Raw genomic sequence first — 13,481 nt, 5'->3', positions numbered from 1 at the left:
AATCCTAAATAAAAGTGTTCGTACAATAAGACAACAAACAAAATGACGGTTTGGTATAAAAAGAAACAAGCACCAGCAATTTAATAGAGGATATTTGTACTGCCAATAGCTGACAAATCATCGTGGGAACACCCACTTTCTCCTTTGAAGGTGGGGGATCGGAGGGGCTGTTCGCAAATTTAACTCAGGCGCAGTTGTCCTGCTGTCACAGTTGCTTCTGGATTCTACATTGTGCGGATCTCTTCTTCACATTATTAACATGGATATGAAAGTAATCGTAGTTTGCGCTCTGATGGCGGTCTTCATTCATGCCCCCATTTCAAATGGTGAGTTTTTGTTAGCTTCTTACAATATTCTACATTGTGCAGGACGCTTATGTTTTCTGCTCCATATCTGAAGACGATGCGATGCATTTAAAATAGACAATCTTTAAAAATGTTAAAATTGTTTAAAGTTTACTTTTCTAGTGCGCACCTGTATAGGATGTTACGCATTTTAAAGGATAGTAAACGCATATTTCGTTGCCTTTTTATGAATGTCACTATGCTTTGTGTTCTATTTTCATTTCGTAACCAAACAAAACTACCACATGTTGCTAAATATCTATTTTCACTCGTTACACGTGTTAATAGTGCATTATACGCATAAACGCATTATTCGTCACTTTTCCCAAATATAAAGACAAGAGGCTGACACGCACCGTGAGCTCGGGAGAGCAGGAATTACACGACCATGGCGTTGATTAATGTGTGTATTTGTCGCCCGCTTTGTTTTTTTCATAATGACCCCCAAATGAGAGAATAAAACAAAAGTGCAGAGATAGCGCCATACATCAATCGCGCCGGTGCGCGCGGCTCTATCTATGGCTCTTGCGTTTACATTACAATGAGAATAGATTACTAGAGATGTCATTAGCATTTTACAAGTGGACTAACGTGGATAGAGGTCCGTTAAGTCGCAGGTACTTCACACCTCTTGAGTCATGTGAGTGGGCAATGTCCGTTAAAGGCTGCGCGTACGTGCGCCGCGCAGTCTTCTCATACAATGTAAAGCCGCTCGAGCTGTGAAGTCTCCGCTTCCTTGAGCGCGTAACAGGTTTGGGACAAATGGAGCGGTGTGATGATCTGCAATCTAATCGTTTTATGAATGTTAATGTATGCTGGAGTAGCCGTGCATTTGCGTTGACTTTTATACACGTCTAATTTCATCCAACACACAATTGCAGACGTTAAGAAAGATAAATTGCCTGAGAGCGTATTTGCTCAAGCATGAGTGCATTAGAAATGTCTCTTTAATTGTATAACTAAATGCAGGATTGTAAATGCATAACTACTCAAAATAAATCACAACCAACAACCAAGATGTTAATTTAAAGGTAGGCTACAATATTATTACATTATGAACAATGAAAATGCATCACAAATGTAAATTAAAATTGTGGTTTGTTGAGTCTTATTCTGACAATATCTTGTTTATATCGGTTTTCAAAATAGAATTGAATTTTTCAGATTTCCTAAAATACTCAATTAGAGCTCAAACATGCTTAGTGTGTCCTATTATTTTGCTGACTGTTTCCAAAGTGTGTAGCAACCCTGAGTTTACACAGCAAGAGCCAAAATTACGTAATCTTGAATATAAGAAAAAATCTTTTAAGTTTCGCTTTTAGTCAAGAGTGCTGTGAGGTCAGGATTAAAGGGATTTTTATTTAGTGTTATTGGTATAGTGCATTCACAATCTCGCACAGTTGCAAAACAGCTTTGTATACATTTAGGAAATAGTGTTTTAGATTTGTATAATCAAACATTACAAAATGGATGATGATTTCATCCACTTTTCATGCAGCAAATTAAATGAATCATGTCAACAGTTTAACTCAGAAACTCTGTCTCTTTTCCTCGGCAGCCAAGCCTATCAGCCTGGTGGAGAGATGCTGGTGCCGTTCTACAGTCAACACAGTCCCTCAGAGGAGCATTCGGGAGCTCAAGTTCCTGCACACACCAAACTGCCCCTTCCAAGTCATGTGAGTATCTGCTTTGCTCTCTATTCCAATGATCACCCAAGCAGCTTCTGCCTCTGGTTATAGGTGTGCGGCACAAAACTTCATCCCATCAATCTCCAACTACTGAAGGGACACTGAATGGGGCAGGAATTTGCCTCCCAATCTGGCATTATAATGCTGGAGAGGCTCTCACAATTGTACACATCCAGGGGAAATGCTATAGGAGGGGGCAGGACCTTTAAGCCTGGGCGCATTTGTATTTTGTACAGGAAAGCAGCATCTTAGGGGTCCAAAAGAATTCCTCTTTAAACTCTTTCTCACACATCTAAAGGCCTTGAATGATGTTCTTAGTCACACTCCGTACCCCCACATGCTGGTGAGAATGATCCTCCCTGTGTTTTTAACTCTCCGTTGATTGACGTTTTCAAAACAGCTGCGATTTCAAAATTAGTCATTGGGGATTTTTAACAAAGATTAATGGGACCACAGTTACTGCACTAGTATAACGTGGCAGAGTAGAACTCTATTACAAACCTCCCTTATTATCCATACCATAATTGCTCACAATGGACTAAACAAAGTCAGATCGTGTCAAAAGGTCAGGGAGATAAAAACAGCTGGATATACTCAAAAAAACCTTGACTAACAATTGACACAAAAGCCATAGCCCTAGAGAGAACATCAGATCTTGAATGCCAAAGCTCAAGAGCTCTTGATACTCCAAATCTGCTCTGATGAGTGATGCTAGTAACACTATCTACCTGTGTTTGCTGTTGGCCTTGGCTTGCTGTGAAGTAATTACTACCTGCTGTTTGGAATCCAGACCTTCTCAAACTCCTGCTGACTAGACTTAGATAGTCCAACAAATGCCAGGTCCTGATAAACCGATGTCGCTTCAAAAGAGAGAACTAAGTGAATTAGAGGATATCTGTGAATTGAAGATAAGCATTGATTACGTTAATGATACAGATATGATGAAGGTGGAAGATTAGCTCCAGAATTCTTCTCTGATATGCACCTTGTGCATTTTCTAAGTGTTTTAAAGAAAAAATGGGCATTCAGGGTGACTTCTTTAGGAATCAAAAGCTCATTGGAATATGAGGTGAACAGCTGTTGGGTTCGAGTGCGTGACATTCAAATAATGGCAAGAACTTTAACGTATGCAAGACGTCATGGCTTTAAAGCAGTGCTTCTCAAACTTTTTCTTTGTAAGGCCCCCTTTGTGTTGGCTGTATCGCTTTTTGGCCCCCAAATTAAGAATTATGATCTTAAACATAAAATTTTGAATAATCCAAAAACATTTATTTTTACAATGCTTGAACAGCAGTTCTTTTGGTTGGTGATATTATTTTTCTGACGTTTCATACTAGCACAAAATTGATCATAGAGTTCTATATTTCATTAAATGCCACAAAACCGTGACCCCCCTGGATCAAACATTTTGAGAATCACTGTTTTAAAAAGATGAATGAAAATTCTGTGTGCATTGAGAAGTCTATGGTTATAACTTGAAAATCACTTTCTCCATAAATAAAAACAGGCCAGTAAGAGGTAAATGTTTATCGAAATTACGTTTAATTCAATATTGCATTTCATTCATTGAAATTTATTACCAATTTGCTATCTCCCCCTTTGCTTAACTAACATTATGGTTTTGCTCAAACGTGTATACTCCCGTGTTATCACATCGTAATCTAAGAATGTTTCAAAAGGAAACTTGTGTGCTTCAGGCTACACTTGTTCATCTATTCACTATTCTCTTGATTTAAGCTTCACCTATTTTTAAGGCATCATTCGATTTAACTTTGCATGGGAAAGGAGTTTAAGGACGATTTGTTTGTGCCCGTAAATATAAGTGCAGCCATAAAAAAACAAATGGTTCACCTGTGTTAACAAGACACCTATAATCTAATCTCACTGCCAGCAGCGACAAGAGAGAGTGTGATAACAATCTGACAATCTGTTAAAACCTGCAGGGGAAACGTTTGCATTGATGCAAAAAAAGCGACCTGGGGGTGATGAGACGGGAGAGCAGTGTAATATCACTTACTAGTGAGAGGAGTGACTGAGAACGAACTGCTTGACTGAGCTTGAATGCTGAATTATTTTGCCATTGTGTGGTTGATGCTGACTATGCACTTTCTATTGTATTACATTGAAAATCTACTCACAATGGGGCCTTGTTCCTATCTACTTTAGTATTAATTGGTCACTTATATATACACCACACAGTCAATATGTTATGGTTTATATCTGTTGAGATATCATTATTAATTTAATATGGACAATTTTTTTATTAATGTGTAAGACAATATATAATAACAACTTGCATTTTTTTTCTTGCAGTGCAAAACTGAAGAACAACAAGGAGGTGTGCATCAACCCAGAGACCAAATGGCTTCAGCAGTACCTTAAGAACGCCCTGAACAAGTGAGTAGAAAAAAATGCTTTACAAATAGGGGGTTAATGTGAGAAACGGCCATGGTTACATGCGGACCACAGACAACAAGGAATCTCGTTTTAAAGTCTGTATTTTGTTTTTGACACACATTCTGCACTGCGACTTTTAAAAAGTGTCTTTAATGGATATTTCACCCAAAAATAAAAAAATCTGTCATTTTACTCACCCTCGAGTTGTCAAACATTTCTTTGTTCTGTTGAACACAAAGACAAATATTTGAAATAATGTGAAAAACTGAACCGTTTCTGGGGCACCATTGACTACCAAAGTAGTTTTTTCCCTACTATGGAAGTCAATAGTGCCCCAGAACTATTTCGTTACTAACATTCCTCGAAATGTCTTTCTTTGTGTTCTGCGAACTAAACATTTTATCACACCAGGTTGGAACAACGTGAGAGTAAATGATGACAGAATTTTCATTTTGGGGTGAATTTTCACTAAATACATCAGTTTGTATCATGATGTCTTTTGATAAAATAATTCTTGTAGATAAAATTAAACTACATCTCTTTGTCCTTTCTCACAACCTTCTTCTAAAAATAAGTGTTATTTCCGCTGCACGATTTTGATAGCGTTCTGGAGAATTTATCTTAAGTTGCTATTCGAGATACCAACTACTGCCTGGTTAATGCAAAACATGTCCAGGCTTTGCAGTCTTGCCTTAATAGTTCATCAGCTGATTGTTATCATGAAAGTCTAAACAAAGCAAAAATCAAAGCTTTCGTTGAACTGAATCTCGAGAAAAAGACATTTTCCCACATCTTAGATGATGGGATAGTTTTTTAGTTTACCGCCAGCTGCAAGATAGCCGTGCACGCTCATTGACGGGCATTTGAATATAAAGGGGCTCTTAGATGTACAGCAACCAGTACATACTACCTCCCGGGTCTAGAAGGATTGATGGTTTGTACCGGTCGGACAATAATCATTGTCTAAGAGACAGAAATGTGTGAACAGTCCAGTCTGCACAACAAAACACTCATAGCTCGACGGCTCCTTGAGACAGAACACCCATGAATGACTGCTAGACGCTAATGAGCACATACTGTGCGGTCATTAGTTGAGCTCAATGAGAGAAAGAGGAAGTTGCGCGTCTGCATGTAGCGAGGGAGGTTTCTGCCATTAGCAACACCTCCGGTCAATTAGCTACAAAACAACATGATCCAACAGCTCGCGACGGCAGACATTTCACCGGCCCCTTACACATACTCATATAGTATGATATAGCTGTCATGTGACTGGATTGTGGTTAGCAGGACTGCTGTTAACATGGCTGCAAATGAGAGGACGGTTTAGGGGGGGGGGGTGGGGGAAACTCATGGCTTCAGCACAATTAACTCAAACATGCATACAGTACACATACAAATTGCCTATAAAATGTAAAGACATGTCTGACGTGCTTCTGCCAGAGGTTTATTGTTTTAACCGTATAGCAACAGAGGCTATTAAAATTGACCTGAATTTTGAGGTCGTGAATTTAGTTTAAAAAAGTGGCTATTAAGGGCAGAAACACTCCAATAAATCAAAAATAAATATTGCTTTTAAACTATCAACATATGCCATTCTTTTTTAAATTACACTCCGCTATAGAGTGATATCTTGATCTAACGTTGCTCTTCTTATCTTTTCAGAATGAAAAAATCCCAACAACAGAGATAAGACGTCTGCCAGGTGATTTGAGAATCTGACAGCCCACCGTCACAGATATGTACCATATAGTCCTCTGGCATGCTTGCTGACTCAGCACTTAACCTGCCAAATACGCTTCTCCTGTAATGACTCAGCGAAAGACCACCAATGCCACCCATGTATTCTCCTCTGTTAGCGCCAAGTGCAATTATATATATGTATGACTGTGTTTTTATACGTATGATATGTATATACAATGTTTTTTATATCGTCTTGAAAACAGTAAAGAGATATTTTTGGAGATGTGTTTGCTCAATGTTTGTGTTGACACCATGGGTTAGGAACAGCAGCATGAGAAATTCTTGCGGAGCAAACATATATAATGCTCACTACATTATATAAAACTATCTGTGACTGTTCACATTGACTGAGCCAGAAGCGTTTGACGGAGAGGAAGGGCATTGATCTTTAATTGCTTCATGTATACTTCAGTATTTTACTAGTTACGTAGATATTTGTATCAGCATATACTGCATGTAAAAGTTGTGTGGCATATATGGAAAAAAGTCAGACGTGTTTTTGTTCTTAGAAAGGGAGGATTATTTTACAAAACAAAATAAGTAATTAGACTTTGCGTGAACCCTTATAGTTTCGAATTACTTAAGGCAATGTAACTCCTGGAAGGCATTCATACGTTAGTAGAAATAGGAATGCTTTTTTGTATATGTGTAGACATCAAAACATCTGTGCTTATTCGTTGACCATTCAGTGTGTGCATAAGAAACTCGCCATCAAAACATACTAAACGTTAACCATGACGTTCAGCTGAATTATGTAATAAATAAAAAATGGGGCAGCTGTGTTTCAAAATGCCCAAGTCATAAGTGAGTGAACCAGGAAAAAGCAAAGATTTTACAGAATGTACAGCGGCATCTAATGTAAATGTTATTCCGTTTATCAAATGTTGAAAACTAATCGAAAAGCATGATTACATTTAGAAAAAATTGCATAGTTAAAAATCTGACTAGCAACATATAACAATGCACTTTATAACCACCTGTGACCATTTATCAAAAGCTGATTTTGAATGACGTCCGCTACATATAAATAGTTTAAGCGCTCAGTTTTCTGTGTTTAGAATTACTATAGTTCTGCTTGTATTGCCAAATTTATTAAACATTTTATCTTCAGCATCAGATTTTTCATTTTGAGTGGGTTAATTTTGAAATACCTTCTACATTTCTTGTAACTCATTGGCAACCAATTCTGGAAACAGTCAGAATTTAAGATAATCTATAACAAAACCACTGACATGAACAAATCTTCATGAACAAAAAAAAATGTAATGTTAATAAAAAAATTGGCTAGCATACTTATTTTAACACGGTATTGAAATTAGAATCAGAATGCATATCATCGTTGTCCTGCTGAAACCTCGGATATCCAAATTCACAAAAAAAAATCACAAAATATGGACAGACAAGGTTTCAGAAGGACAGCAGTGATATATTTGTGAAGACATTTCCAAACCGCCTAAACGAAAAACACACCAACTTTTGCATTACCTAAACACGGCTCCGATTTCTCTTGGACAACTGCTCAGGAATACACTCTGTTGGTTCTGAACTATCAGAGCCAACATATAACCAAGCATGCCAACTCCATGCCTCTCTCCAAGAACAATTAGCATATGGAATTTGTTTCCTACTGCCAATTTTATCCCAATCGTCCAATTTACTGTCAAACCATTAAAAGCACCAGAACTCATTTACCACCGCAGCCCTTGTGCACAACGTATAAGGAAAAATAATGCCTGCTCTGTGCTACCACCGAGTCTATACTTCATAATCACATGGAAAAATCTGACAGATGTCTCAAAATTGTGAGCAAACATCAGGAAGTGGTAGAGTTTATTACCCTAACATGTACTTCTTTACAAGGAGCCTTTTCACTTCACTTTCCAAAAGTGAGAAATCTTGGTCTTCAATGCAAAAAGCATATAACATGCATTTTATTTTAAAGGAAAAATTATTATAACTTCCTGGAATCATTCTGAGACAACATCCAGCTGTCATAATTCAACATTCTGAAGTAAAAGTGACAATAACAAAATATGTTTATCTTAAAATAACATAGAACTGCCCTAAACGTCCCAGTGAAGTAAAGATTTTGAGGATGCAATGAAGAAAACTATGTTTATGTATCTATTTCATAAACCTTTTTATTTTCTCTTTAATTCTCTTAAATCACAACTACTCTGAAATCGTATCAAAGGTGACACAAAGGTGATATTATGTTTCCCTCTGAATGTGAAGAGTATGTCTATTGTATGTGGCAGCTTATGACATAAGGAACATATGCTGTTCTTTCCTCGCTGTGTCTGTACATTGATCTGATTCAGATTTTAAAGTGTTTATTTTGAAATAAATGATTACCAAAAATTTTGAACAAAAGCTGTTATGTTTTGCTAATGAATGGTAATGGATTCTCAATGTCATGTTTGTGTGAACAGACATTCTGTCTACTACCTGTGGTTGCTATTAGTTTACCTGCAACCTGTATGCCTCCAGCAATTAGAATCTAGATGTTAAGTGATGTAAAAGTAAGATTTATAATGTGGGTAAAATCTAGCAAGAGCTAAATGCACACATTCAATCTCATTCGGCAGCACTCAATGATTTAGGTATCAACTGTTTACTAGTACAAACACACACTGTACACTGTTTTATAACTGATATTATTTGCTTAGTGGATTTAATCCGATGTCATTCGCAATTTTAGTTTTAAGTAGAGAAACGAATCCCAATAAAAAAAAATGTAACCTCAATTTGAGAACAGATATTCTAAAAACAGCGGAAAGTCAGTCCTATTATAATCATACAAAGCTGTCAAAATCAATGACCACAATCAGGGCAGAAGTAATAAATCATATTGCTACTCATGAAATGTGGCATATGGAACATTATTACATTTCTGATATTAAAGCAATTTATAGATAATTTGAAGAAAACTCTCATTATTTAAGTAAATTACACTGCAAATATTAAGAATTGATGGAATATTTTATTGAGGGGAAAATGTACATTTTTGGACCTCTGAGTACATTCTGACAAAAGTTAAAAGCTGTCTCACTTAATGCTTCTAAAGGTCATACATTTTCAAGTTTCCAGATATTAGCTGATGGATTAAACAGAGTCGTGTGCTACAAAGAAAGAATCAATTGAGAAGATTTTTGTTATAACGTACAAAATTGTGTTACCTGAGTAACGGCATAAAAATAATCCCCTCATCATCCCATCATGAAAATCAGCTTCCACTTATAGTTACCGTTGAAAATTTGCATTCAAACGGTTTCACAAACTTCTTTATGACTGTATAATCAGGGTCAAAAATACTGAATCTTTCTGCAGAGGTTCACACACAGAAAACGTTATTCTGTAATCATACAATAAAAAAGTACTTTTAATCTTCACATGCACGCAAAGAACTTGTTCATTTTTTAAGATTGTTATCCAAGTGGTCATGGTGTCATATTACATTTACATTTACATTACATTTAGGCATTTGGCAGACGCTTTTATCCAAAGCGACTTGCATTGTTTTATCCTATACATTTTACGTAGGTATTTCCAATCCCCTAGGATCGAACCCACAACCTTGCATTGTTAACGCAATGCTCTTACCACTGAGTTACAGGAAAGCTCAGTGGTAAATATCATTCCTTTATCATAGTATCATCCAATTATCTGCTCACTTCTATAAATCTGTATCACATTACACTGTGTTAAACTGAGGATGCTACATTTTATGACCTGTCATCATCACGTGTAATAAAATTTGGCATTTAAAAGAAGAAGCTAGATCAACGGTTTGAGTGAGGTTGCTGAGAAGGTGATGACAGGTAAAATTAACTATACCACAGCAGAAAGAGAATGCACTGAAACGTAATATAATATGATGGGAATATACTAAAAATATTTACTGCATTCTACTACGCAGTCCATTTCCCCAACCTGTTGTCTAGGAAAACCTTTTTTTGTAACTTTATAGAGTACTCTGACATATAAAATCCAAAACAGAAAACAACATTTTTCAAAACAAAAAGAAAAGCTAAAATAAGAAATGAAATAGGAATAAGTATGTCAAATACTTTAAACCGTAAAATAAAATTATCATGATTTCATATCACACACATGGCATTAACAGTCAAAAATTGTTCGTCAAAAATTGAACAAACCTGTGTTTCCATTTGATTTCAACAAACTTCTAAAGAACCGACAAATGCACAGAAGACCACAGAATCCACTGCCAGTACAGTACGAACATGTTTTGTGATGTCTGAAATATTGTGTTTAGTGTTTACAACCACATGTAGTTATAAGAAAACAAACAATTTTCCCTGGTATTATCAAACTTATTTCTGATATTATTTTAACGGACAAGTGAACTCTTTATAAAATAAAAAAATTTACGCATCACCTCATCGATGAACTCACCAGAAAAGCAAAAAGTGTTTTCATTAAAACAACATAACCAAGGTCAATTGAATTAATAAAAGGCACTACAGGGCTGTAAATCACTTTTTGAAAAGGGATTATACTGAAAATGATTCATGCCCTATCTACATTACCCATGTTCAGATCAGTGTTGGTTCACAGCGGTTAAACCTCACAAGGTTTCTATGTCAAACCCCTGTGTTACATTTTGTCTAATCTTTCAAATTGCCTGAAACCCCCTCTAATTCCATCCCCAGGGGAGGAACACAAGGGCTACTGCACTTTCTCATCACAATCTCTCTGAACTTGCACGACGTGGCCTATGGCCATCTAACTTAGTCCACATCCCCTGCCTTATTGCAAGCATGTGCCTCAATGCTTAAAAGAGATTCTGTGACACAATCGCTAAGTCACATTCCCCCGGGGAATTACGATACGTTGACAAGTACTCATGGTTTCTATATCTGATGACCCTGCGAGATACAGCAAGCTAGCGGTTTTCCTGAAAAGGGCGATAATGATTCGCAATGGCTCTGTTTGAAAGGTTTCTTGATTGTACATAGCTGAAACTCATTTAATAGCTGTAATTGTGCTCACGATGAACGGAACTTAAAGAAACATAAATCAATAGGAAAACTAAATCATTTCTCAAGGGAACAGGAACAATTTTAGAAAACAGTTGTTGTACATAATAACAGCTGCAATTGAGTCATTTCAAAATATGATTGAATAGAGCCCCCTATGACTGCTTAAAATATAGCTTTCATGTGTTGAAATGGAGGTTATTAGATTTAATGCTATACATCCCTATAGTATAGCTAAGGGTCCAAGGGATTACACACTTGGAGGCTTCAACAGATGATGGAATGAGGTCTGTGAGATTCTTTTGGAATGACTCCGGCTCGGATGGAGGGTTCACCATCCTCCAACCATGTGAGATTCATCTTTCAGATGACTAGTGTTCCTTCTGATCACACATATTCATAAGACAATACACTCTTTGTATGGTGCAGTGGCCAACAGAAAGCTGTTTCTATCAGGTTTAGTGAAGGGTTCTGTTCGTGTATCCAGTTTGGGGAACCCATGTTGACCCTAAACAATGAACAATGTGATTCTACTTAACTGAGTATTAACTGTGGTTTATCTTCGTTGAGATATTCATGATAGTAATTGCAATAGTTTTCAATAGTAATCGTGTGTTCTCGTGTGGCTTGAAACATCATGATTTAAAATCTCCATGAGGCCACATCTTAGAGTAAAATATAAGGATATGAGTCCTAGGTGACTAAAACACTTAACTGCGGTCTAGACTGAGTGGTCATCTTTGAAACATTATCCTGTGGAGTTTTAACTAATAAGATCAGCAACCGAAAAAAATCGATTCTAGTAAAAGGTCTGTGACCGTGCATGATGTTTTCCCGTCCAAAAAATCGATTGAAGCGAACTCAAATTCTGATACAAAACAACAGCTGGAATGTAACCCATGAAGAGCAATGACCTTAAGCTTATTGTTCTTCTGACTGTTTAAAAGGCCACTGACACTTCATCATAACTATGTTTTTCTAATTCTGTGCTAAAAACAACGGGACGGGACAATAAACAGTTATGCCCTGAGTATACTGTTGTCTCAACAAAGTAAAAAACATAAATCTTGAATTCTTCACTGCATGGGAGGCATTGAGGCCTCGACAAAAAAACAACACAATATGCAATTTGCTCAGTTTATTGAGGATTACAGACGCCGGAATTACATTATAACGCTCGTGTAAAATATACAGCCCATTTTTCTGAATTTACTATTTATAGGTATTTATAAGTATGTGTTTGATTGAAATGATCATTTTTGTTTTATTACTATAACTTTTATATTTCTACTAAATTTCAAATAAAAATATTGTTTCTGTTTGCATTTATTTGCAGAAAAATGAAAACAGGAGAAACAGGTCAAAATACAGAATGTTGCTCTGTATTTTTTCAGTCCTGAAATACTGCAAAGAAAACAAGTTCAAATTCACTTTCAAGCAATACAACAGTAATATTTGTACAGGACAAAGTTCACAATTATTCTCTTGTCTTGTCATACTGTCAGTCTTTCAAATAGCTGTTGGATGACTAAGTCACTCCTGCAGTTTTATTTATTTATTTAATAAACAATGGACTGGAATGAACACAATACATCTAAATGCTGATTAAATTAAATTTTCAAATGTTCTCTTAATTTTTTGCTTGGCTGTATATACTGTAGAAATATGTGCAGTAAGAACATGCCTTTGCAACTGATACTTTATTAACTGTCTCAAGACTTATTTGTTTGGCCAAACTGCAGTTGAGTTTCCTTTTTTTGGAGCAATATTAACAAAAATAACAGAAACCAAGTTGAATCACTCTTGTTTTTATGTAATGATCTCTATGGCTGCTGATCAGCATTTCTGTATTTATCAAAAAATAAATGATAATGTATGACAATCCTAAACATTTCCTTTAAAACTATGTTGCAGCTCCAATACGCCTGCAAATGGGATTTCACTCACCAAAGCCAATTACTACTCGCATTTGGCCCAATGCCATCAGTCATTTTGGATCCCGCATTCATGTCCGTTACGAAAGTTTTTAAATGATGTTGGTCCCAATTGCATGTCTCTGGATTGACACAACTAAAGTCGATTTACTGTTAATCCCAGAAAAATACTTCTTTACATTAATATAATCATGGACAGGATCTGGAAAATGTCTTGCATGCAGTTGGAAAGGAAAGAGTGTGAAGAGATTTTCTGGGAAAAAATGGAAACGGTGTACATAGTTTTGCTTTACACATGCAAAAAATTATTTCAGAGGACAAAGTAAAGTGACACGCCTTGGACAAAGAGTAAAAGACTTCATCAGTAGCAGGCTTCAT

General features: G+C 36.4%; 1 protein-coding gene and 1 long non-coding RNA gene across 2 annotated transcripts in view; one reads left to right on the top strand and one right to left on the bottom strand.

Moving 5' to 3' along the window:
- LOC130431688 (uncharacterized) overlaps positions 1-13,481 on the bottom strand; it is a 70,197-nt gene that overhangs the window by 15,814 nt on the left and 40,902 nt on the right. The gene's annotated exons all lie outside the window — the stretch shown is intronic.
- Positions 170-7,285, top strand: cxcl12a (chemokine (C-X-C motif) ligand 12a (stromal cell-derived factor 1)). The gene is made up of 4 exons (XM_056760846.1): positions 170-326; positions 1,903-2,020; positions 4,346-4,429; positions 6,092-7,285. The coding sequence occupies exons 1-4, from the start codon at positions 260-262 to the stop codon at positions 6,117-6,119; spliced, it is 297 nt and encodes a 98-aa protein (XP_056616824.1). The 5' UTR covers positions 170-259; the 3' UTR covers positions 6,120-7,285.

Source organism: Triplophysa dalaica, chromosome 11 (assembly GCF_015846415.1).
Source record: "Triplophysa dalaica isolate WHDGS20190420 chromosome 11, ASM1584641v1, whole genome shotgun sequence".
Taxonomy (NCBI): Eukaryota; Metazoa; Chordata; class Actinopteri; order Cypriniformes; family Nemacheilidae; genus Triplophysa; species Triplophysa dalaica.
This window is presented reverse-complemented; position numbering and strand designations above follow the sequence as displayed.